Source organism: Sabethes cyaneus, chromosome 1, assembly GCF_943734655.1.
Source record: "Sabethes cyaneus chromosome 1, idSabCyanKW18_F2, whole genome shotgun sequence".
Taxonomy (NCBI): domain Eukaryota; kingdom Metazoa; phylum Arthropoda; class Insecta; order Diptera; family Culicidae; genus Sabethes; species Sabethes cyaneus.
The window spans coordinates 166,898,889-166,925,971 of record NC_071353.1 but is presented as its reverse complement, the minus strand read 5'-3'; the positions used below and the strand labels follow the sequence as shown (position 1 = coordinate 166,925,971).

The 27,083-nt window shown below is 43.0% G+C and overlaps 1 protein-coding gene across 4 annotated transcripts in view; it reads left to right on the top strand.

Moving 5' to 3' along the window:
• LOC128738287 (serine-rich adhesin for platelets) overlaps positions 1 to 11,029 on the top strand; it is an 80,336-nt gene extending 69,307 nt beyond the window's left edge. For all 4 annotated transcript variants that reach the window (XM_053833326.1, XM_053833335.1, XM_053833305.1 and 1 more), the window contains 3 exons: positions 538 to 671; positions 8,708 to 10,049; positions 10,111 to 11,029. In XM_053833326.1, the coding sequence (XP_053689301.1) occupies positions 538 to 671; positions 8,708 to 10,049; positions 10,111 to 10,728 (2,094 nt within the window). In that variant the 3' untranslated portion in view covers positions 10,729 to 11,029. The remainder of the gene's footprint in view (positions 1 to 537; positions 672 to 8,707; positions 10,050 to 10,110) is intronic.
• Positions 11,030 to 27,083: the final 16,054 nt, after the last annotated feature.

Below are 27,083 nucleotides of genomic sequence, written 5' to 3'. Positions count from 1 at the left end.
GAAAACTGGTCTAGCGTAGCAGGCGCGGGAAGAAAAACGTGATAAACTTCGGTTTTTGTAATTTAATTAAATCTGCTCTTTCTTGTGATTAAAATCGATTGAAACGTAGATTTACTATTTTTTGCGATTACCTGCTCTAGGTTTATCAGATAAACAATTGAACCATAATTGAAATGGTTACAGTCGATCTAGAGCAATGTGTATACATAATTACATGCCAGTGCATAGTTGCTACGCTCTGCCGGTTAAACAAAACGGGAACAAGTGTGATGTCTCCATTCACATGATAAGGGAGGGCTTGTACGTGACGCTATTTCTCCGCCTCTGGACGACGGCGCATTGTTCCTATTTGTTTACATTCTGGTTTTTCCTCTTTCACTGCGGTTGCAGGGCTGCTCGAGTGTCCCCGATAAGAAAGTTGTTCAATTTTGCATACGACGGACGCTGCAGCAAAGTATCGAACTGCGCAAACAGCATGCCATGAATTATACTGTCAAATTATCCTAACAATATCGATTGTATCGATTCTTCCCACAGGTTGGCGATCAAATCGTTAGGGTTAACGGCTATCATGTGGACGATGCCGTCCACCGGGAACTGACACACTTTGTGACCAACCAGGAGCGGCTGGTGCTGAAGGTGCGCAGCGTCGGGATCATTCCGGTGAAGGAGTAAGTATAGCACTTGTTACGCGGTTTACAACATCTAGTTTGACTTTTAATCGACTCGACACAATGGTTTAAATGACCGAAATCGTGTACTTTTTAAATAATTCATTTGATTCTGATACAGTTAACCCTCTAACGGGTAAGACCGCACGCTATGTCCGAAGGCACTTACCTATTATTTAACTTTCGTGCACCTCAGATTTCACCTCACAGGATGTTAGTATTGGTCAAAACGATTAATTTAAAAAAGGTTTTAAAAAATTCTATCTTGGGGTTTTTTTTAAAATTCAATTTTTAAGTTTATTTTTGGGGGATTTCTACCAAATTTGGTATAATTGCTCATTCCAAACCCCACATTCAATTTCTCAAAGTTTTGTGCGAATTAATCAATCCCTCTTGCAGTGCCGCTTCGCCATTTTTCTTAGATTTTCGAAAAAAAACTCATTTTCCACTGCATATTACTGCAAGGGGAAGTGATCGATCCGTAGACTTTCTCTCAGCAAACCACTTAGTACGCTTGTTACTCGTCGGTAAGTATTCTTTGTACCACCGCCAAATACTGAGAACGTTTTGTATACGTCCCATAAACTTTCCGATCGATCCATCCACATGAGCATCAACTGATTTAACCATCCCTCTAAGAAAATGGTTCGGTGTTAACGCTGCTGATTCTTTGGGTACATACGTAAGCGGTCTACTGTTTACCATATCTTCCGCTTCAGCCAGAGTGATCAGTAAAACTTCGTCATTTAGCCGACTACCATTGTCAAGTGCCTTCATCGCCTCTTTTACGGATCGCATCATCCTCTCCCAAATGCCGCCCATATGTGGAGTACCAGGAGGATTAAAATTCCACTTCATTCTGCTGCTAACGACCGATTCCGCACATTCACTGTTGATCCGCTTTACCCACGCAATTAACTTCTTATTAGCTCCCTTAAAATTTGTTCCATTATCAGAAAATATCTCATCTGGAACTCCTCTCGTCTACAAATGAATCTCCGAATAGCCATTAGACAAGCAAGATTGCGATGTCGAATGCAATTTCGTCAGGTTTTGCCATTCTACCATTCATCCGAATTACGCCACACTCATCTACGATGGGACAAAGTTTATACAATGGGCTTCTCTTTCCAAAGGTTTCTTTTCCGCCTACTGAGATCTAGTCTGAGGTTTACTTCCCAAAAGCAACCATTACCTCTTCAGGGAAATTATCTGACTGTGCCTGTTTCCACAAAGTTACTTCTGCTTTCGAGAGCTCGTCCTGCTGCAAAGGTCGCTGCAACACTTTGAGCTTCGTTTTTAAATGTCGTTCCTGCTTTTCATTCGCAGCCGTCGGTTGTATCGGAAGACCCTTTCGCTTACGATGTAGATTTTTAGCGAATCTGTTGACATAAGCCGTTATCCGTAATACGTTACGCCACTGCCACGTCACTTCCACGTTTATCACTGGTTGTGGACGCTTTTTCACTTCGTGGTGCAGTAAGTACGCCTTTATCTCTTCTTTACTATCAATTTCCGGTGGATTCTCCGTCGGCCTGCAATGTTCGGGTTGATTTAGAAATTGTGGTCCTTTAAACCATTCTCCTTCTGAATCCAATGGAGGACCATGTCCCCATTTGGTAAATGCATCAGCAGGGTTCAAACTAGAACGAATCCAGCGCCAGTCAGGGGATCTAGTTGTCTCTAAAATCTCTCCGATTCGAAATGCGGTAAATTGTTTAAATTTACGTTGATCCGACCGCAGCCAGCTTAGCGCTGTTTGTGAATCAGTCCAGAAAACGCAACGGTTGATAGGAATGGAGTGGTTAGTTTGAATAATATAACTAACCTTTGGATATTAGTTTCACGCAGTGTGCAAAGTGCAAAGTTTTTCGACAATTATAACTTTATGTTGTTGAATCGACGAACACAAGCCCGATGCACTAACGATTTTTATAGAATAACTAGCTGATCCGACAAACTTCGTATTGCCACAAATTAACCTGTGTTGTACATAAATCATGAATCTAGGATGATCTTTGTCACAATCTCGAGTTTTGCAAGCCCCCCAGTGGGTGGCGCTTCCGACGGCGGGTCACCGGCAACACTCGCGACCGTCTCGTCCTGAATGATCTAGTGTTACTACAGTGGACCCCCGTTCGTTTGAACGATTCCTCATGCAAACTAACGGGGTTAGTTTTTAATTTGAACAACTGGCAACTCTACATATGCTGGAACTTGTGTGATCTGGTCGCCCTACTCTTTGTTATTGTTTTGGTGGTTTGATTCAGTTGGAAGTTGGAAGCAGCGAATATTTCATTCTCCGATCGAATTTCTATCATAATCGTTGGGAAAACGCAATGTGAAACAGATTAAACACGCTAGATCAGGACAAACAAATCGCGTTTATGCGCATTGTCTCCATAAGCAAATGATGTCATGTTGAGAATGACATTTGAACCATTTTTAATTTGCACGTTGTGCAAACCAACGTGGTGCAAATTAAAAAATGTTCAGATTAAAAGCGGTCAAACGAAATGGGGTCCACGGTATAGATAGTTTTTGTGGTCTTGTTATTGACTAATGTTCTATGGAAGAGTCTCGAATTTCTCGATTTCGATTAGTTTTTGAGTTTCGCAAAAATTTCTGTTTTATTTGTATGAGAGTCCATATCCCCCTACCACAGGGGTGAGAGGTCTCTAACTATCATAAAATAAATTCAAGACTCCAAAATCTCCCACATGCCAAATTTGGTTCCATTTGCTTGATTAGTTCTCGAGATAAGAGGAAATTTGCATTTCATTTGTATAGGAGCTCCCCCTCCTAAAGTGGGGAGTGGTCCTAATTCATCATAGAAAATATTCTTGCCTACAAAAACACCCAAAAGCTAAATTTGGTTCCATTTGCTTGATTAGTTCTAGAGTTATAAGGAAATTTGTATTTCGTTTGTGTGAGAGACCCCCCTCCTAAAAAGGTAAGGGGTCCTAATTCATCATAGAAAAAATGGTTGCCTCCAAAAACACCCACATGCCAAATATGGTTCCATTTGCTTGATTAGTTCTCGAGTTATGAGGAAATTTGTATTTCATTTGTGTAGAAGCACCCCCTCTTAAAGTGGGGAGGGGTCCTAATTCACCATAGAAAATATTTTTGTCTCCAAAAACATCCACATGCCAAATTTGGTTCTATTTGCTTGATTAGTTCTCGAGTTATGAGGAAATTTGTATTTCATTTGTATAGGAGCCCCCCCCCCTCCTAAAGTGGGGAGGGGTCCTAATTCATTATAGAAAATAATTTTGTCTCCAAAAACACTCACGTGCCAAATTTGGTTTGCATGTAGAGGTTTTTGGGGCCAGAAAAGTTTTTAGTGATGGTTAGAGACCCCTCCCCCCACCAAGAGGGGGGCTCCCATGCAAATGAAACACAAATTTCTGCATAACTCGAGAACTAATCAAGCAAATAGAACAAAATTTGGCAAGTGGGTGTTTTTGGTGACAAGAATTTATTCTATGGTAAATTAGGACCCCTCCCCACTTTAAGAGGGGGGGCTTTTACACAAATGAAATACAAATTTCCTCATAACTCGAGAACTATCGCGCTGCCTGAACATTGCCGAGCCAAGTGACGTTGTTCGCTTAGTTCCCAAAGGAAAAGATGTGTCGACTTTGTCGTTTGTTTCTTTCAAAATTGGACTCGATCCTGATTCACGGGACGCCGCTCTGAATCCTTCATCGTGGCCTGCTGGTTTACTGTTCCGTGAGTTTATTGATCAGTCAAAAAACTTGGACTCGCGCATGGAACCTGTTGCTTTACGAATGGAGGATGCTGTTGCATTGAATTAAATACAAGGCGATGTTTGGTGGACGGTGGGAACCTTCGGGTTCCCGCCAAAGGCGAGTATCCGTATAGTACAAATAACTTTCCCGCTGTGTACAGTAATTCTATGTTACAGTATTGTGACACGTATTCCAACGATATCGTCGTCTATTATCAGAACGTCAGGGGATTGAGAACGAAAGTGGACGATATCTTCTTGGTTTCTTGTGATTGCTGTTTTGATGTCATCCTATTGACGGAAACCGGACTCAACGACTCCATTAATTCTGTGCAGCTGTTCGGCGAAAGGTTCAACGTTTTTCGCTACGACCGGAGCGGAGCGGAGTTTTTCGCTGATAAGCGGAGCTTTGGAGGTGTATTGATTGCTGTCGCCCGGCAGTACCCTTGCGTTGCCCTCACGGCAGCACAAGCAAGTAGGTTAGAGCAAGTCTGTATTACCGCGAATATTCATGGGTTGAAAATTTTATTTGGTGCTGTGTACATTCCTCCCGACAAAAGCCAGGATCCTGTTGTTATTGAATCGCACGTTTCTTCTATTCGTGAATTGTGCGAAAAAAAACCCCTCAACTGATGCTATACTCATTTGCGGTGATTATAATCAACCACGCATTGTTTGGGAATACAATGACGACATGATAAATCACACTAATACATCGCAGCTTCCCACTGTGAGTGCGGTTTTAGTTGACGGAATGGATTTCCTCAACCTCCAACAAGCCAACTTGAAACGTAATCATCTCGGAAGGGTGCTTGATTTAGTTTTTTATTCTGCTGACCACGTTGTATCCGTTGACGAGTGCGTTGCACCATTACTTTCTGTTGATTCTCTTCACGCCCGGGGGGGGGGGGGGGGGCGAAATCAACAATGGGGGGGGGGGCCCATTGTTGATTTCGTTACCCGCTTTAAATGACTGGGAGAATCTTCTTGAAATGAGCGAAGTAGATAACATGGCCAATTTATTCTGTAACGCTATTAACTGGTGGCTTCAATCAAATCTGCCTTTTGTTAAGCAACGCTCCACACCGCCCTGGAGTACTAATCGTTTACCAGCCTTAAAACGTTCGCGCAATACTTGTTTACGTAAATCCCGACGCCGCAAATCCGCAGAATTAAAACGTGAATATAAACGTACCAGTGACGAGTATCGTCAGCTTAACGCCTCCCTGTATAAGTCATATGTTCTCCGTGTGCAAACTAACCTGCGAAGAAACCCGAAAGATTTTTGGAATGTTGCATACTCGAAACGTAAATGCAATTCTATTCCCGCCAACGTATATCTTGATGGCTCAGAATCGTGCTCCACTACAGACTCCTGCGAAATGTTTGCATCCTTCTTCTCTTCGGTATTTGCAAATGAGTTCGCCTCCGACGCAGAAGCTGGTTTGGCTGCAGTGAATGTTCCCGAAGGACTTGTCGACCTCGACACTTTCGAAATTACTCCAGTGATGATTGTTGAAGCAGCTCGTAGATTGAAGCGATCATTTTCCCCCGGACCTGATGGAATCCCAGCCGCTATTTTTGTCGCTGCGCATTTGAGTTATCCGTACCACTTTGTTGTATTTTCAACAAGTCTTTTGCACAAGGAAAATTTCCTAGTATTTGGAAACGATCCTTTATGTTTCCCGTTCATAAGAGTGGCGATCATCGGAATGCTAGGAACTACAGAGGAATTACCAGCTTGTCTGCAGCTTCCAAACTTTTTGAAATTATTGTGGACACTGCCATGCTTAGCCGTGCCAAAACTTATATATCAGCCCACCAGCACGGGTTCATGCCTGGCCGGTCGGTTTCCACCAACCTGCTCGACTTTACCTCCTTCTGCATCACGCAACTTGAAGAAAAAGCACAAGTCGACGCAGTTTGCATTGACATAAAAGCTGGATACGACCGGATCGATCACCGCATCCTTCTACGGAAATTGCATCGTTTGGGAGCCTCAGAGCAACTATTGGCTTGGCTTGAATCATATTTACGCGATAGAGTCTTGCAAGTCAAGTTAGAATCTACTGTTTCACCTGTGTTTACAAATAAGTCTGGTGTTTCTCAAGGAAGCAATATGGGGCCCTTGCTCTTCATATTGTTTTTTTTACCGATGTAGTTATGCTACTAGAAACTGGATGCGCACTTATCTACGCTGATGATCTTAAACTATTTCTTACCGTGCGCTCCATCGACGACTGTCGTCGGCTCCAAAGATTGTTAGATGGCTTCGTGAATTGGTGTAAGATCAACTACTTGATAGTGAGCACAGCAAAATGTGATGTTATAACGTTTCATCGCACTCAAAACTCTATCATCTTTGACTACAATATAAATGGAAATACTCTCCGGAGGGTAGAGCAAGTTAGCGACCTCGGCATCTTACTCCACTCCAAACTTATGTTTAACGCTCACCGTTCTGCTATTATTTCCAAAGCATCCCGATAGCTAGGATTTATCTCCAAAATAGGAAGAGATTTTAAGGACCCTCACTGGTTGAAATCTTTATACTATGCACTAGTCCGTCCTTTGCTTGAAAACGCCTGCGTGATTTGGCAACCACATCAGCTCACCTGGATTCTAAGAATCGAACGCATTCAAAGACGATTTATCCGTATTGCCCTCAGCGAGTTGCCTTGGAGAGACCCAGAGAATCTTCCTCCTTATCGTGAACGTTGTCTTCTGCTCGGTTTGAACACACTAGAACGGCGCAGAAAAGTTTAGCAGGCAACGTTTGTAGCAAAAATTTTGAACAACGACATTGATTCGCCGACGCTGCTTTCAAAAGTGAATTTCCGAGCATCTCAAAGGTCTCTGCGAACTACGGCTTTATTGCACACGGAATTTAACCGAGTCACGTTTGGGTACCACGAACCAGTGACGTCATGCATCCGGATGTTCACTCGGGTTGAAGAACTGCACGAATTTGGAGAACCTACTCGAATTTTTGTCCAAAAATTGTTAAGAACTGATGCTTTGTAACAATTTTTGTGACCTTCATTAAGACATTGTCAGATGAATGTATCAAATAGAATAAATAAATAAATAAATAAACTAATCAAGCAAAGGGAACCAAATTTGACATGTAAGTGGTTTTGGAGGCAAGATTTTTTTCTATGGTGAATTGAGACCCCTCTCCTCTTTAGAAAGCGAGTTATGACCCATATCCCCTTTAAGAGGGTGGGCTTCCATACAAATGAAATGCAAATTTCCTTTTATCTCGAGAACTAATCAAGCAAATAGAACCAAATTTGGCATGTGGGAGTTTTAGATGGCAGAAATTTTTTTGAGGGATCCATTAATACGTCTAGAAAGTTTTTTTCTTCCAAATACGCCTGGACGTTGGCGAACCATTCTCTTACATTACCTTCAGTAACGGTTCTCTGTTTCGCGATATTGTTGGCCGTTCTCTTCGCCAACTCAGGGTGGCGCTGAAGAAAACGTGTTAACCAGCCACGAGAGGGCACTGAGCCTTTTACCCAATTCAGCCCAGAATTACCCCGCAAAATCAGGCAAATTTTTAACTTTGAAATGCTGTTGCATCAAGGTACAGAGCTTAAATACTTAATGTGATATTTCTTGTCGAACTATATCTATTTGCCTTCAAATTGGATGCACTTGAAACACTAAGGACGCTGTATATGTGTACGGATTTAGAATCAAGTAGTAAAAATGAATCAAAATCCGTACAGTACTAATTTTTAAGGGTATATTAAATAAAATATAGTTGTATTACGATAATGACTTACCTTCAAAATCGATCTTCGGGAATTTAAACAGGATATACACTTCAAGTACACTCTGAACTTGATTTTATTTAAGCCGATGTTTTTAGCAAATTGCTAACAACGCACCTCATTGACAAGTGAATTCGACACGCGTTTACGTTTTTACGTTTTAACATCAACGTGATGCTAATAAAAATATATATCGCAAAAATATATATAGCAAATTCTTTTGGGTGTACGGAATTCGATACCGCATGGTACTTGAAACAAGAAAATTTATTCAAAATTTATTATAAGTGGGTATGTTGTCTTGGCTCTAGACCAAATCGCTGCATGTACTAAATCCTAGTAAGCTGGTGAAAAACCTTAATGTGTCATACTGAAGTCAAAAGTCATAACAAAAAATTTCAAATATTACCATAGCAACTATCCTTAATATAGCATTAGACCTGCATTCACCTGAATTTTGCTCCGCGATTAACCGATTTTTCTCTGTTCTTCCCTCCAAACAGGCGCTCGGTGGACTCGCTAACGTGGCACGTGGTGTCCTTCAACGGCGCCTCGGTGGTATCCAGCAGCAGTAACGCGAGCTCACTGCCACGCGTCGAACGAACGAGCTGCGGCAGCAGCACAACCAGCAGCACCGGTTCCGGTGGTACGGCCGAGGAACTTCCAACGACGACGACGACGACGACGACGACGACGGCCGGTTCGAGCCGGGAATTGAAGATTACCCTTTCGGTGCCGCCGCGAACTAAGCTGGGATGCGGCATCTGCAAGGGCCCCGACTGGAGGCCAGGTATTTTCGTGCAATTCACGAAGGAAGGTGGTGTGGCACGGGAAGCAGGTCTGCGACCGGGCGATCAGATTATGTCCTGCAATGGGCGGGAGTTTGCGGACATCACTTTTGCCGAAGCGGTAAGCATAATGAAGGCTTCCAGCTTGCTGGAATTGATGGTGCGACCGGGAGCCGGAATCGACATGTTTCCCGGAGAATCCAGTGGGTACAATAGCAGTGCAAGCAGTGTAAATGGTGATTCCAGTCCCTGCTGGGGAGAATCGGCCGCCAAGCGGCTAAGCATCGTAAGAGAGGAATCTATCTCCAAAGACCGGCGCGGCAAGCTAGGCACAAAAGGGGTTACCAACGGGCGACGAAACAATACGACAATAATTGAATTTTCCGAAAACGGAACCGTTATTAACAATTCAAATAGTTTAGACAAAAAACAATCGAACGGAGAAAACAATAGCACCGCAAAAGGGGAATCGAAGAAATTGGCGGATATTTGCTTCGTTTCGAAGCAAAGCGAGACGAAAACGATCATTGTTGAGGTTCATCGGAGCGCGTCAGCCAATTCGATCCACACTGGGTCACCACCCAGTGCAGGTTCCGCATCGCACATTCCACCTCCACCGCCGCTGTTTGCGGATAAAATCCCGCCGCCTCCACCGCCGAACAGTTGCGGTCTTAGCAGTGGATATTCGACCACCAATAGCGCCAAATCTAGTTCCGTCAGCAGCAGCAACAGCAACAACCGGCAGCAGCAGCGCAGCCCTTCCGCGGTCAGTTTGGCGGACTCGAGTGCCAGCAGTGGCATCGACTGCGGTGGTGGCCTTGGCAATGCAATCTCCGAGGAACTGAAGCGAAGAGCGCAGAAAAAGGGAACCTCATTGTCGTCGGCACTGGAACCGGCGGCCGCGCTAACTGAACTGGAAAATAGGTTAAAAGAAAAACGTTTCAGGCCACCGAACAGTGGCGGAAGCGATGCAGCGCGACATTCCGCCCTGATGGACGAATTCAAGGCGGTGCACAAGCGCATGTTCAAGAACGGGTTCGACAACGCAGAGCTGAAGGTAAATGATTACACTTTCCATTCCTCAAACGACGAAACAAAATTGTTTATTTCCTTTTTAGAAATCACCTTCCAAAGACAAGTTACCAACGGACGGGGTGGCTCCGCCACCGGCTGTTGCTGCCGGTGCAGGCAGCACGACCGCCGCAACCAAAGGAACGATGGGTCGGGTGGCCGCCACCGAGCTGGCCAAAGCGAACGGAGACGTGGCCGAACTGGAATCGATCGAATCGTTCAAGATGACTAACCCGACGCCAACGCCGGTCCGGCCACCGTCGTACTATTTCTGTCCGCAGAACACCGGACCACCGACGATGAAAAAAACCCTGAAACCGATCGCGGTCACCATCAGCGAGTACGAACCGTCGAAAAGCGGCAATCGTTTCGATACTTTCACCGAAAGTAGTGACGCGTCCTGCTCGATCGGGAGGCTAAGGAGCGAGCTGGAGAAGACACTGTCGATGTCCAATTTGCGGCTGCGATGTGAATCGCGTGAGAATCTGGCCGAGCGCGGCCATCCAGCTCCGCTGGACGGACATGCCAAATTGAACCGCAGTTCGTCGGTTGCCAACGGGGTTGGCAGAGTCGGCTTCTGTCAGCTGCCAGTTGCCAGTTCTGGCCTTTCCAGTGGAAATCGAATAACGATTTCTATTTCCGGCAGTGCGGCGGAGCGCAAGTGAGCAGAGGTTCAGCATGATAGGCGGGGTGTCAAATGCGTTTGTGTGTATGTATGTGTGTGACCAGAGGAAAACAATCACGTATTATGCTAGATTTACTAGATTTATTTTTGTTCAAGAGAGATTATCCTATTCAAAGGATCGGACTTTGTCGAATGAGTTTTGCGATGTGAATTGTAAAAAAATTACAACTTTATTTGTGTTTTTTTTCGATCGTGGTAAGGAAACTTGCTCTCTTTTCTTGTAAACTACTTAAAAGATATGCTCAAAAGTTAACGATAGAAATATATTTATGATAACGTTTATGCTCAAGATGTAGCACATCGGTTACATTTAAGAAAGACGAAAGAAGTCCGAGTGGTGCGTGAGATCGCATGTTGTATGCAAGCTTTAACGCAAGTAATGCTTTCAAGATCGTTTCTCTTACAGTATGGATAGGTATCGAGTTGTTCACAGTGAAAGTTTCGAAGTTTCGAATAGAATAAGCTACCGTACAATCGATTTTAGTTTTAATTTTTAATGTAATCCGGTTCCCTAAGCAGAGTTATTGTCGCTTTCGACGGAGTTATATTAATGGTATGTTTTATATTCCGATACGTGTTGGGAACGCCACTTCATGGTTTCGCGGTGAATCACAATAACGAAGGATGCCATGAGAAAGCAGAAAACCCTTCTTTGTTATATAACAGCAGTGGGATTGCCACGTGAAGTTTTGTCAATCGGTTTTGGACTATTTAAGTGCAGCAGACACGCCAAAGCTGTCCTTCTCTGCCTGAACATTAGTTAGCAACAACCAGATCACCCGCAGTCTACGGAGAACTTCTTCCGAGGTGTTAGCTGCGTTAACTTCGGAAGACGGTGGGAGCAAGAATACGTTTGGTCATCGGAGAAACCAAATCAGTTGTGGTTGTGGCACGAAGGATTTCGATTTCAGCGACCTATCAACGATCTGTATCGCTGTTGAGCTCCCGGCTGAAAAAATTTGGCTTTATCTTACTGGCTTTCATCCAAGCGTTACCAAAGATAACATGATTAAAGTAATATGCGTCCTCAACGAACCGATTGCTGTTGTCCGTCTCCTATCGCAAGGAATAGATGCTTCGCGATGCTGGAAAACAGCTACGATAATACCCACTCATAAGGCTGAATGCTTTCTTATGATATGAAAAATTACCGAGCAATATCTATCCTTAGCTGTCTCCCGAAAGTCTTGGAGTGTGTAATCGTAGATGCAGTTTACCTTCATGTACATCACTTTATTAGCGGATAGTAACATGGGTTAATGAAAAGGCGGTCTATAACTACCATTGGTAGTCGTTGGTCTCCCCGCTTGTACAGTGTGTCGAAAAAATAGTGCAAGTAGACACGGTATATGTGGACTTTTAAAAGGCCTTTGATCGTGTACCGTATGCGAACCGGCAAAAGACGCGTTTTCATTTTCTACAGCCTCTCGTGAAGAACTTCTATCAGCTCTTGGTGGAACGGAACTGCGTTATGATGTTTGATTCACTGGGACTTCTGTAGCAGTACTGAGAAAGATGCTGGTCCAAGAACTGTGGAGAACGGGAACGTGGCTGGGACGAGAGAATCAGCGACGAATGCTTGCCTACGTGGATGCACTGGGTCAGCTTGATTCCGACGATTGCAGAGGTTGGAATCCGGAGAAGCTATTTCGGGACAGCACAATCCTAGCAAGTGATAAATCTTCAGCTTCGCATTTTCACCGACACGGGTAAGGAACCGTATGGCTGCGTGGCTTGTTTTCAAGCCGAAACCAATGGGGAAAAGGTTTGTGCGCAGGTGATGAGATGCATAAGGTTGGCGGTCCGCTGAAGCATTTCTTGGCTAATTGCCGACTTCAGTCGGCAGTACTAGATCATACAGGGTATCCTACATCAAATTGCATCTCGGAAAAAACGCTGTAAAAAATTACCCTTTGGGTATTTTATCTAAAAAATGTGGATAGAAGCAGTTTAGAGTGTATTATTTACACTGTCTTTCTAGCACTGTTAGCTTTTCGAAAATTGGAAAAAATGGCGTAACATGAAAAGCAACGACGCGAATTGATTTTGCGCAAGCGTCTGGAAAATCCTCGACTATCTTATCGGGACATCGGAAAACAACTCAGAATCGTGCACTTAACTGTGATTCGTATGGGTAAACGTTACTACGAAACTCTGAGCATCGAACGGAAGGAGAAATGCGGTCAAAATTGATGTTCTATTAGTGATCAGGATCACAAGCGTGTCGTGGAAGCGTTTAACGAGAGTCCCAATGCTTCAGTCAGGGATTAGACCAGAAAGTTGAATCTGTCCAAGCAAGTCTTCAACCGATCCTTTCTTTCTACCCAATTTACACCACTGCGCATTTAATTTCACACCGTCCGTTTAGTGGTGGAATACGAACGCTATGCATAACGCAACTAGCAGCTTGCTCAGTCAAACCTCCGTATTGAACAGTAGAACGAATGCGTTCTAAACATTTTTGACATTTCCTTTTCGATCAAGTTTTTCTTACCGGTTGGAGCAGCGAATGACTGCAAAACAGTCAAATGACCACCAGTCACCACGCTAATGAAAAGCAACCGCGTTATCGAATGATTCAATACTACAAAAATTGAAAGGTTGCATCAGAGACACTACCTCCTCTTTATGTATAATTTAGCCATTTTCTAAAAGACCTTAGAGATCAGTCAACCATTGGTTATATGAGAGTCTTAGTAATATGTTTTCCCTGTAGAAATACTTACATCAATCGATCAAAAAAATCAATGCATTGAAAAAATACCGGCAATAATAAATAATTTAGATTATTAACAAGGACTTCACCTCCTGCAAAATTGATCTAGAAAAGAACGGTCGATTCAATTAATTCTCACTTGATGAAATATTTCTTTATAATAAAAGTGTTTGCTAAACTTAAAATTTGAACTTGGCTTCTAGATTAAGCTTGGAGCACCAACATAAATTAACATTTTTAATTGGTTTTGGTGATACCTTTAGAATTTGATAAGTTTATTTCATTGAAAAGAAAATTCTAAGGTCCCGTACAGAGTGAAAGATTTCTTCAACCATTATTTGGTGGCTCTTAAGGACAAGGTCGTCAGAGTCCATTTATGGCAATCAGTATGGCACCGAATATCACCTTTCCCTTCCCTTCTTCAGTGTATCAACATGCTCCCATAGACTCGGGAAACCATCACAAAAAAATAAAATTAGTTCAACTAACCTGCTAGCCGTAATCAGATCTTGCAACTCGAAGCACTAAACTTTTTGGGGCATAAATTACACTAAATAATGAGATTTCTGCCCAATTAAAATTCATCACTATATTTTCATTTTTTCGCCGTCGATTTTTCCATTTCGTTCCATTCATCGCATCACTCGCGAAACGTAACTTGAAACACAGAAAACTTGAATTTACCACTCGAATAGTTATCTGGTAAGATATTATAATTATTTTGCCCAAACTGTTCACTTGAATTGATATGAAAAACTTTACTTCGTTTCGCTTGCAATTCCGAATCCGCGACCGTCGTTGTTGATACGTTACCAAGGAAACGGGAGTGATGCCATATTTACGTTGAGCAATTGGGCAATAATTTTCGCTATTAAATTAACGGTCGTAAAGTGTCGAAAATATACTTATAAAATTCTCTGATAATAAAATTCACCGTAAACTACATTTTATGTGATAGAATTACTGTCGGATATAGTTCAACAACAGCAAAAATAGATACGCGATTCTACGTTTCACAATTGTTCATAACAGATTATTACCTACTACTAGCAACTCAGCATAAACTTAGCATAAACAAAACGATAGTGGCAACATGTACTGAAATCAGTAAAAAAGCAGCTGGTTTCTGACGACCTTCACTTTAAAGTTCCACCTTATTGGTGGATGATTTATAAAACTTTTGCAACATTTACTTAGAATTAGCACAGAGAACAGACAATTATGTTCATATAAAATTTCATGCAAATGGTGTGTAAACTTTTGAACAAGACACTAGCGACATCTCTCTTATGGTGCACCAGTTGCCCAACATCCAAGTTGCCAAATTTATTATATATTCTTGTCATAAACATCATATTCGAAATACTAGCAACTCTATTATCAGTTTCTGTAGCAACGGTTGTAGCAACGGCTCGAATTTGTTTATGTTATTTGTTGAACACGGCTAAACATGGAAAACAGAAATCGAACGGCATTTCAAATTTTTCTTTGATTTTACTAAATGTAAATGTGAAATAGGCATCTTATTTGGAGTTTTTTCGCGTCGGATCGTACCATTTCATGGTTTCACATAAAGTGCGGTGGTACTAGCAGTAGCCTTTTCGTCTTTTAGCACCGGAAAACCTCTACAACTCATTGAGGTCCACCGTTAGTGCAGCGTTTGGCTTTGTTTCATCGACCTCGAAGGCGGCGGCCGCTAAAATCACAGCGTATTCTTGGTCTGTTCATGGCTCGAAACACTGAATTCGTAATCGAAATCACCTTTGTCGCCATGAACTCTGTTTTAATTTTAATTGGCCAAAGTTATGGGCAAGCCATGCAGCTACATTAAAAAGAAATTTAATCGTTACTATTTTTGATAAATGTTTACTTTTATTTTAAGCGGTAAACAGCGCGTTAGTTACTGTAGCAACTGTTGAATGCTTTAGTTAAAATAATGACGAGAGCTTTGATACGCGTTGACAGACATTAACAACAAAAGCTCATTCTGTCAGTGATGTGAGCGCCACGTAGTGGAAGCATTACCACATACTTACAAAATGGCGGCTGAGCTTTTACACACGTGGCGAGTTCAAGATGAATGTCTGTTCTCTGTGGAATTAGTACACAAGTACACATGTAACAGCTACTAAACATACGAATGAGTCTCCTGCATACAGCAGATTTCTAGAGGTTTGACTCTCGCGAGCGGTAATCGTAAAGCGATTACTGTAGTGAGTCAGAGTAGAAGTCTCGGCAGGAATTCGTTCGAAGTTACTCATTTCGTTTGAAGAATTATCAGCGTATAGTAAGAGTGGACATGCTTCAGAACCTTATGTATGTACATTGTGTCTTATTATCACCCTTGGTGATGTTTTTCCAACTTGCGCGACTTTTGCCATTAATTTGCGGAGCTAACCAGTAAAATTTACGTACTAGGTATACCATTTAAACGTTTCGCAGAAACTAACTATGAGATTAAGTAGTCTCTGTTTCATTAGAACAGGGATTCAAAGTCAGTCCTTCTTTTCAAAGTCTTTCATTCCATCATCTACGTATGTAAAGGGCGTAGCTGGTCGAGCCATCACCAGCAGGCCGCGAAACTTTTACTGTTATTGCAACACGTAGCAACGAAAACTGATAGTATTTTGTGTTGCATTTCAGATTTTCAATAAAATTCATATTCAATAAAATAGCAATAATTAGACTAAAAGGTTGTAACAACGATGGATTTTACTCTCACATCTACCAAATAAATGCATTGGAATTATCGATTTCATGCCCGAAGATGCTCAAACGTGATTGGCTGGAAGCTTATGTAAATTCACTAAAATTGTTCAACTTAATGCAAAACTTCCGGCAGTTAGCTGTAAAAATCCATCTTTTTGTAAGAACCACAGAATAGGCACATGTTTTGTGAATCGATTGGTATGCAAACCAGCAAAATCCGTACAGAACTGACTGAGTTATCGCCGTTTAAAATCTACCACATTTTCGTGTTACGATCGTTTTTGTTTCCGTAGCATGCGTCCATATTAAAGTAAGATGTACCTAGTTCTACGTCAAAAAAAAAGTGGTCACACTACAAGTGCATGGAAGAAGTTGTTTGGACTCCGTCCAATACAAACGAACATTTCGCTTGCGTCGGACTATTAGGACTGTGGATAGCCGATTTGGAGACAAAAAGAGAAACGAAAAAATACGTCACCTTACGCTTCCAGTCAGTTTGCAGTTTACACTCTTCAATATGAACGCAAAGCGGGAGAACGACTGTTGATTTCTCGTGAGAGGCATTGAATTAGCGGATGAATTACAAGGCGGCAACAGCACAAACGGCAGATTGACTGGTATTCAAAAAAACAGGTAAACGATCGTCAAAAAAGCGCAAGTTGAATGCGGAAAGCGTACGCATTCACGCAGAAGGCTCCAAATCGTGACGAACGGCAAAATGCGGCGGGAAAGTCACGGTCCCGGGAACTGTACACCCAGATCCTGACGATACCCCATTGTCTCATTCATCATGGATGATGAGACATACGTCAAGACGGACTTCCGCTAGCTTCTGGGACTACTGCTCTTCACCGCCCAGCACAAATGTTGATGTTCTGGAGGAAATAAGGAAGCAGAAACTTTCATAGTTTGTCAAGAAATACATCATGTGTCAAACGCAGTGCGCCGTTCGTGACTACCGGAACTGTAAATGGGCAGATCTACCTCAAGGAGTGTCTACAGAAGCGTCTGCTTCCTCTGTTAAAGCAACACGACGGCCCTACGATCTTCTGGCCGAATCTAGCTTCATGCCACTATTCAGAGGATGTCCTGGAGTGGTACAAAGCCAACGGGATCACTTTCGCACCCAAGGACATGAACCTCCCCAACGCACCGGAACTAAGGCCCATCGAAAAATCTAGGGTTATTATGAAGCAGGTACTACGAAAGCATCCCAAGGAGGTCAAATCTGAGCAAGACATGAAGAGTGGGTTTCCGTACAGAAGAAGCTGCAGCCAAATGTTTTCTTCCGTGGTGCAATTTTATGTGGGACACCCTTTATGAACCCGTTAGCTTGCAGTCAAATTGTACAAGAAGCAAAATGTCGCACTGAAGCTGCGGTCAACAGCACATTTTTGGAGATTTAACAACGGTGCTGCAGTGGTTGCGAGCGCCGCCGATCCGATGGAAAACGTTTGTACCGAATTGGGAGTCACAGTTTCACAGAAAAAACAGACCACCAATTCTGATAGCGCTACATTCCCGAAATAGAACATTCTGATGATGATGCTTCTCGAGGGTTGAATCCTGTCGAGTTTCTTAATCGCACTTGTTGGTGGACAGGGCTTTCTCCGAAATGATCGTTCGAAATCACCGTTATTGGACGATGAAACACTTGATGTATTTGGTGAACGACGCAGAATCCCGTTGAACGCCATGACCGCGACACAATTGAGCTTCTGCGAGGAATTGTCCACAAGATACTCTTGTTAACTATTTTACGCCAAGGGACAGCCAAGGGAATGCCGAACTGTCACTCTGTCACCTTGCACAAGCAAAGCAATCCTCTGAGGAGCTTTCTGATCCAACTTCCGGCGATCGTGATAGCCGTTTCATCGCCTCTGTAATGGCTTAATCCGGTTTGTATCCTGCGCGTTGGTGGCCCCACTTTTCGGTGACATAAATCATCCAATCGTTCTTTCTGTTAATCTTTGAACGCTCCGCACGGTATTTATCGCTTGCAGAAGGTCCAACAAGCAGATCGGAATCAAATCTTCAACTGGTGTTTCGAGAAATTCGCTCAAATTACTGGCGCAGATAGAGATGTGCCTCAATTCCCGTCCACTGACTTTATTACCGGACGATCCGTATGACCTCGCCGTCCTGACACCGGGACATTTCCTCGTCGGGAACAGTTTCCATATTGTAGATTCTCAACTTTCGCCAGATGTACGATGAACGATGTACGGAATCTCTGCAAGTAGTGCCTGAAACTGGTTCATACGTCTACGCCACTCTCCGCTATCTGTTTGTACTCCGCCAAAAATAATTCGCAACACCTTTCGTTCAAATACGGCAAGTGCACGTATATCTTTCGTAATCAAAGTTACTGCCTCCGTAGTCCGTAGAGGACTAAAGGTCTGATTAGCGTTTTGTACATCGTCAGCTTTGTGCGGGGCCGTATGCTCCTTGATCGAAGCGTCCTACGGAAGGCAAAGCAGGCTCCCCTTCCAGCTTGAATGCGTCGTCGAATCCCCTTACTCGTTTTGTTGTCGACGGTGACCAGAGATCCCAAATATATGAACTCAATTAACCACCTCCAGTTCATCGTCGTGAATAGTCACTGTCCGTGGAAGACGAACGTTGTTTTCTTTGGAGCCTCTTCCTAGCAAATGTTTGGATTTCAACGCATTCCAAATGCTGTCGTGAGCCGCTCCTAACCTGGAGTACAACTGCGGACTTGGTTGAGAAAACGTCAAGCCACCAAGAGCCGCTCCTGACATGGGAACACACGCTCAATGGTATTCCTCGTTGCTACACTCAACTTCCTTCTCGGTCGGTATACGACCTTAGTTTCCACCGGGGTTGGTTACCTGATCTCCGCTAAGGTTGCTCGTATTCCGACTGGTACCACGAGGAGGTACGGAAGGGAGTCGCTGGATAAGAAGCTAAGGATCACCAGCCGTTCACCAGCCACTTGGGACTTAGTGTCAGTACGTTTATTTCCTCCGGTGTTGTTACGTGTTTCCGGTTCCAAGTTATTGTTGAAGAAAGACTTTCGGTGGCCGGAAAATTAGTTCGATCTCGAACAACCTTTGTTTCATTACTTTCTTTACAATTTCACGCCTAGAGGATTTTAACACTTTAAGCCCTGTTTAGCTGGCCGAACGGATTTCAACGACCCACGTTAGGTTCGTTGGCATTTTTGTCTGCAAGCTCTAGTTGAGCGTTTGATGGACCTCTGTCCTGAGATTGTCTTGCCGGACCGGCATTAATTTCTAGACACAATTCATTTGCGTCGTTGCGTTGATTTTGCCACCAATTCCAATTTAAAATTTAGTATATAATCATAATGTATTCATAACGTGTTCTAGCATGTCATACTCACTAGTGTTCGCTGCTGTTCTGGTATTTATGTGATTTTTAATAAAATTATTTTTCTGGTCTAGCTTGTGAGCTTCGTTCGATTTCAACTTCACCACTCACAAGTGATATGCCTGTCAGCATCGAAAAATATCGCGCGCCTCCATTGCACCGCAGCGTCGCAGCAGGCGCTGCATGTTTTTCATCCCCAAACAGTTTAACGTCACATAGCAGCAGCAGTGCTGCATATTCCGTTGATTTATCTACATTGAAACAATATTTGCTGTTTTTTTTATTCAACGACACTTACTAAAATTAGGCTCGTGCTCGAAGCCCGACGACGGTGGCCAATACGGCGGAGGCTGGCTGGGAAAGAAGCCAGGAAAATCAAATTTGTTCGCCTGCTGTCAAGCCGTGACATTCTAAAGCGTGTTCCACATGCATGCATACATCCTAGCCTAGCTAGCCGGTTTCGTTTCTGTCGAGTCAGCACGGCACAGACGACGACGACGACGGTGGCCTCACGGGAACGGTGGACATCTGTGTGTGCCTCCGGGCCGTGTAGGAAAAGATTGTTTTTATTTTGTTCTGTGCGATGGTTTTCTTTCGACTTTATGTGCTCAATGGGGCGACCTGACCTAGAAGGTTTGGTATGAATATGCTTCTTGTGAGTTGCTAACCGGGGGGAGATACGATGGAAATCTGCTAACTGCCACACACCAGTAGTCAGTCGCAGTCGAATGTCGCTGGTCTTTGCGCCTATTCAGGCGGAACGGAAATTTAATATGTTTTCCCTTTTCCACTTTCACGGTTGCTTCTATGCTGAGTGCCTGTGGCGCTCTCCGAGCGACTGTGTGTGTTGGTCCGCATTTTCCACCCACTCTGCTGGTGCTCTGCTAGTGAATGGTGATTTTCCTCTCTTTCCACTCACCACGAGAAGGGATGCTGTGCTGTGTGAGATTCAAGGCTGCTGTCAGCTGCTGCTCGCTCTGCGGCACAGTTTAGAAGTGTTCGAGCGCTGGCGATGAGCAGTCGTCCTGTGCGTTGTCGTTGTCGTCGTCGTCGTCGAGATCGCGGCCATCGTCACCGTCACCGCCATCCGGTTTGGGCGCCATTCTGCGGCCCCCACTTCCGCAGTGTCTTCGGAATTTAAGACGCCAGTTTCGCTGTGCTGCTCCCGGTAGGTTTGAGATCGCGATCGTGAAAAGTGTTCGCGTGTGCGTGTCCGATTTGGTCCGATCGGAGTGAATTGCGGTTTTTCACGCGCGCGCGTGTTTGTGTGCGGGATTTCAGCCGCCTGCTGGTGAATACCGGCCTGCGAGAAGTACTATTCTGGCTGGCTAAGAAAAGAACACACATACCTACAGTTTGTTACGGGGGGACTGTGTATTTTTTTTTTTAATTTGTCACCATCGTTGTATCCCGCTGTGGTCTGGGCGATCGCAGCAATCGTTGAGAGAAACAAGAAAAAAAAATTAAAGCAGTGACAGAAGCGGATATCTGAACGAGAAAAAAGTCGGCTCAAGTGTGCCATGAAGAGATCTATCAGCTCAGTGGCCAGTGGTAGCTAGTTGTTGGATGGGGGAAAACGATTCCAAAAAAGAAACGGTTTCCCATCGGCTCTTGAGTATAAGTGGTTTCGTGAGTAGTTCTGATTGAAGGGCGGAAAGTGGTCCGGTTGGAAAAGTTCAGAACCAAAGAATGCATCCCACAGTTGCATCTGATGAAGCAAAAAAAAAAAGTTCGCTTCGGAGTGAACCGTGAGCGTGAAAGTGTATCATTTCGGGTTGAGCTCTGAGAACCGGACCGAAAAAGAGAACACGAATCCGAGAAACTGCCTGTCAGTCGGGAGTAGGGAGGGCAATTTTTCGTCCATTCCTCGCTGACCGACCAGCAGCAGCGCTGTGTAGTTTGAGAGTCCTTCACAGTCTACTTGCTGGGGTGTTTGTGTGGTCAAGAATGCTGGTACGGGGGCGAGGGGTGTCCCCACCGATCCCGCACTGACTTCGTATAGCAGGCAGACGGACACTTTTCCACCCGCCGTCATTGGTGGTGTAGTTGACATTTCTGTTGTATAGCGCCACCGGCGAGGTACCAGTGGGGAAAGAAAGACAGCTGAAATTTTCTTATGCTGCTTCGCTTCGGGCCAAAACTGCAATCAATAATCTTGTACCGATGCGATGCACATACCTACGTGCCCATTGCGAGTACGCGAGAGTGGAAGAGATCCCATCCCAGCCAGGCAGCTGCCGAAAGCGGGCGAATCTCTGTGTAACACCAGCAACAGCAACAACAACAACAACAACAACAACAACAACGACGACAGCAATTCAGTGAGCAAATTTTTAGTTTACGCTATTACTTGACCAAGACCACCAAGGGAACCAAGGGTTCGGGGAACGGGGTGGCAGGTCGGTGGGTTGAAAGATGATTTAGGCCAGCCGACCGCAGCAGGCAGTGACGATCTATGCGCCGTCCCGTCAGTGAAATGTTTAGTTATTAAGGTCTTAGTAGGCGAAGCGAGCGACCATTAAAACGCACAGTTGAGCGAACATCAATCATCGAAGATGGTCAAAACGCCAACCGGGAACGGTGCGGCGCTGGGATTTCGGCGTGGAATAAAGTGCAATCGTGGTCAGGATATTTAAATAATTGAGGTAAACCATAGCGCGGCTGACTGACGCTGCTGGTTCGCTGCTCGGCCAAATAATTTAATCGGATTGTGCCGATATAATCCATCTGCTCTGGATGGCCGGCTGTCGCCGTTAATTTCGGACACACCAAGAATGCCTTCAAGTTTATTTAATTCGGCTTCCTGCTAGAGGTGTTAATTTATTATGGTAAACAGATGATTTTATGCTGCGTATGCTGACTCGGGAAAAGATTATCGGGAATTCGGTGCGGTGCTTCGAAGTTTGAAAATGTCAAACAATGTCCGACAAGTTGTGTCGCGCACGGTGTATTGAAAACATTTTCTGGGTTGTGTTCTGCGTTTTGAGTTATTTATTGTTCAATTAACATTTAGTAGCGTCTTGAGGACAGCATTGTGAGGGCAAACCATTTTCACCTATTTCATCTGCGGTTGAGTGATGGTCAGGCAAGAATACAAGCAAAGATGGCGCATCAATTCTAGCACTGGATCTTGTTGGAAATGGCAATTTTGGACGTTATCGTTTGTCGCAAATCTTACCAAACAAATTGTTGATGGAAAAGTTTTTTGTAATCTAATTCGTGCAATTTGGAGTTGATTTGGCGTAGTGGTTAGCACTCACACCTCTCTCGCCGAGAACCTGGGTTCAAATCCCAACCCCGCAGAAGCCACGAATGTCCCAAAACTGGTTAAAGTGACTATAATCTAAACAAACAAAAAAGTTCAACTAACCTGCTAGCCGTACTAACATCTTGGAACTCAAAGCACTAAACATTGCATTCTAAGGGTTCTATTACTTTTTGGGGCTTAAATTACACTAAATATTGAGATTTCTGCCCAATTAAAATTCAACACTATATTTTCACTTTTTCGCCGTCGATTTTTCATTAATTTTTTTCGGCCATTCCATTCGTCGTCACATCACTCGCGAAACTTTACTTGAGGCAACGAAAACTTCAATATACCACCCTAACAGTTATTTAGAGAGATATTATAATCATTTTACCCAAATTGTTTACTTGAATTGATAGGAAAAACTTCACTTCGTTTCGATTGCAATTCCGAATCCGCGACCGTCGTTGTTGTACGTTGCCAAGGGAACGGACGTTTATATGAAGTGATGCCAACGTAAACATTTGAGCATGAAATTGACCAATTAATATTTTCGCTATTAAATTAAAGGTCGTAGAGTGTCGATAACATACTTATAACATTCACTGATAATGAAATTCACCGTAAACAATATTTTATGTGATAGAATTACTGTCGGATCTAGTTTGACAGCAAAAATAGATACGCGATTCTACGTTTCGTAATTGTTCATAACAGATTATTACCTACAAATTGATGATTCAAATTGATCTCCGCAGAAACCCTAAAGGATTTTGGGGTCTTTTGTGTCGTACGAAACGAAGGTACGAAACCTTGTGCTACCGGCGTAACAGGATCTGGGAGAGTACCTTGTAGGCGGCGTTTACCAGCGTAATACCGCGATAGTTGCAGCAGTGTAGTCGGTCACCCTTTTTGTAGATGGGACAAACCACTTCTTCTATCCATTCCTCCGGTAGCTTATCCTCCTTTCAAATTCTCGAAATAACCCAGTGTAGAGCCTTTGCTAGCGTTTCTCCGCTATGTTTATAAAGCTCTGTTTAAAAATATGAGTAACAGAAAGAAAGTAATAACCAATTGGTTTCCATGTCACAGAAACCAATTAAAATGGTTTTGCTATAGAAAATGAGATTGACTAATTAAATGTTGTATATATTTTGTTGAAACAATATTCAATTTTTATGTTTTAAAAATTGTAAAATTGCGATGGCGTGTTGATTTTTTCCATCTATCATGCCAATACGCACGATTAAAATTAATGCGCATATGCTGCACAACTACGGAAATGCTGATGCTGATGCTGATTCATGAATGAATGCTGATTCATTTTGGCAGTTACGTAACTATGAAAGTATGGGTAGTTTAACATACAAATTTGCAATTTTTCCTCACAGTAAAGTAGAAAACAACTTCCCACGTTACTTAGCCAGATAAAATAAAGCGGATAGCATTTAAATATTCACCGTGAAGTAGACGGTCTGCTCCTTGCATTTAATGACTGCAGCTATGGTCTAATAATGTTAAATGAAACCGCATTAGATGACTGAATCAATTCCCTTCAGCTGTTTGGATCTGCCTTCAGCGTTTCCTAGTTCGATGGTCGATCTTAACCATGAAAATGGTCTCGAACAAGTTTGTGTTTCTGCTGTTAGCAGAAGTTTTTGCTTATAGCAGTTTACATCCCTCCCGATAGAAGCAAGATAGTCAGGCTCATAGACGAGCATATCCTCTCGATCCATGAGCTACGAGAGAAAGGGGATTCTGACCACAGAATTTTGAACTGCGGTAATAACAACCAACTGCAAATTTGCTGGTTTAATGGGAAGCATGGAGTACAATACAACAATTGCCTCCTGCTGCCTACTGCTAAAGCTGCTGTGGTTGATGGATCCGAATTTCTAAACTTAAAACAAGTGAATCCACTGATTAATTAATCAGTCGGACGAACACTCGACCTTGTTTACTGTCTTCCTGATTAAGATTCCTCTGTGATTTGCGCAATATCTCCACTACTTCCCATCGAACCTCGCCATCGTCCGCTGGGGTTTTGTGTGGTATAGTGGTACGTCGCGTTGACGCCCCAGCTACCAATGTTGGAATGCCACCCTTAAATTATCGTCGTATAAACTTTGAAGCACATGACGAATATCTTTCTTCCCTGGACAGATAGAAACGGAATCGGAACCCAAAACAGAGACTACTTCGTAGGCAAGGAGCTCCGCTAAATAATCGCGCTTTCAGAGATGCCAGTGACGCTTCCCGTAGGCTGAATGGTTCTCTCTACAAATCCTGCGTACTGCAGGTGCGGGTGGGTTTACATTCATAAACTCTAAGAGCAAAAGCGCTTCCATTCCTTCTAGTGTGATCCAGGGCAGAACGGAATCCTCGACAATTACCGAATCCTGCGAATTGTTAGCCGATCATTTTGCTTCTGTGTTCGCTAGTGATTGTACTACACAATTTGATGCTGAAATAACGGCGTCGGATGTCTCTAATGGTACTATAGATCTGGATCTTTTTGTCATCACTCCAGATATCGTTATTACTGGCGCCAAAAACTTGGAGAGCTCCTACTCATATGTATCCTTCTTTTACTGTTGCCTTTTTCTGTGCCACTTCTACTCGTTCGGAGAATTTGTACGACAGGCATTCAATTTTAATAGAGCTGACTTTAACACTCTTAACGAAGCCTTTTAGCCAATTGATTGGTTTTTTAATGTAACCTTTGCTCAATTGGCTTTTCGTTCTCAGACCAACCCAGGTGAAACCAAATTCGTCCGAATAACTCGGTTGTGGACTGCTGCTTTCTAATTCCTTATATATCAAGTACTCGCCGCTAGATTTCTTCCGACTGGTCCTACCACCTGGCTCACTGTGCTCCTGGTCGTCTTATTCCTAAGTGATTTGGAGCAAACACCACTTTCGCAGAGTAATTGTCCGGCATTAGCATAGAGTCCATCTTCACACTCCGTTCTTCCGTACGCTGATGAAGGTCGTTTTTAGCATTCGTTTCTTGAAAACTTACAGAACCCACGCAGGTTCTCCTCGACTATTATCCACGTTGTATACCCGTAGAGAACTGCTAGGTTTAATGAGCATCTTGTACAGAGTACACTCAGAGTACAGAGTACATTTTTCACCAGTCACCAGTAAAACCAGTGTAAATAGCAAAGGACCCATATTGCTGCCTTGGGGTACACCAGGATTAATTTTAAGCTGAGAAGAATGGCAGGAATTGAAATTCACTGGCAGATTTCTGCCAGGCATATACCAACCTTTGTGCGTATATGAACCTCTGTGAAGCTTCAAGTCGAGAAATTTTGTTTAGTAGTATTTTTTAATCTGAACACTTTTTAATTTGAACCCGGCTAGTTTGCACAACGTGCAATTTAAAAAAGGTTCAAATGTCATTAAGTCTGGCTAAAATGAATTTGGACGCCAGTCGTGCGTCACCGCCACTATGGGCCAGAAATTAAAATTTCGGGACAAATATATTTGCGGTTAAACAGCATGTCTCAGCACAATGTGGTCTTCGGCAACTTTTTTAATAAAAAATTGATGCATATTTTGAAGGGGTCGACCAATATTTAAGCGTTACTTAAACAACAATTTAATTAATAACTTTTTGAGTAAACTTTTTTTCACCTTTTTGCTTTCAAAATATTAAAGATAAACCAATTTCAAGTAATTTTTCTGAAGATATCAAACTTCTACCTTTTACCCATTTTCAGCAATAGACCTTTGCTTATAAACGACCCCTCAAATCACATTTCTTCTTGTAACATGTTTATTTCAACAGACAGCTCAATGTGATGTTCTAGAAAATATTTTGCACATAAAAGAGGAATATTTTTGCTGAAGACAGCTTTGCTTTATATGCATTAATTAATAAGATATAACTGGTTTTAGGTTAAAAACCGTCTGATGAAAAATACGAATATCTTAGCCATCTGCAAGTATCTGCAATTAGTTTGCATACCAATTTGTAGGGAATTATCAAAGCTATCTGCCCAAATGTGTATTTCAGAGAATACCTGGGAATACCATGGCTGGGAATACCTGGGAATAGTGAGGATTTTTTTTTCATACGTTTTATAACTTAATAAATATGCGTCCTAGCGTCATATAGTGTTCACAGAAAATATGTATTTTAACATACTAAATGACTTTGTAGAACATTTGAAAGCAATAAAATAATCGTGTGAAAAGTTATTGAGTGTAATTGAGTTTTAAGTGCTCTTTTTTAACACATCATTATATTTCGTAACCGGTAAGAGATAGATAATTACTTTATTCAGCAAAGTTGCTT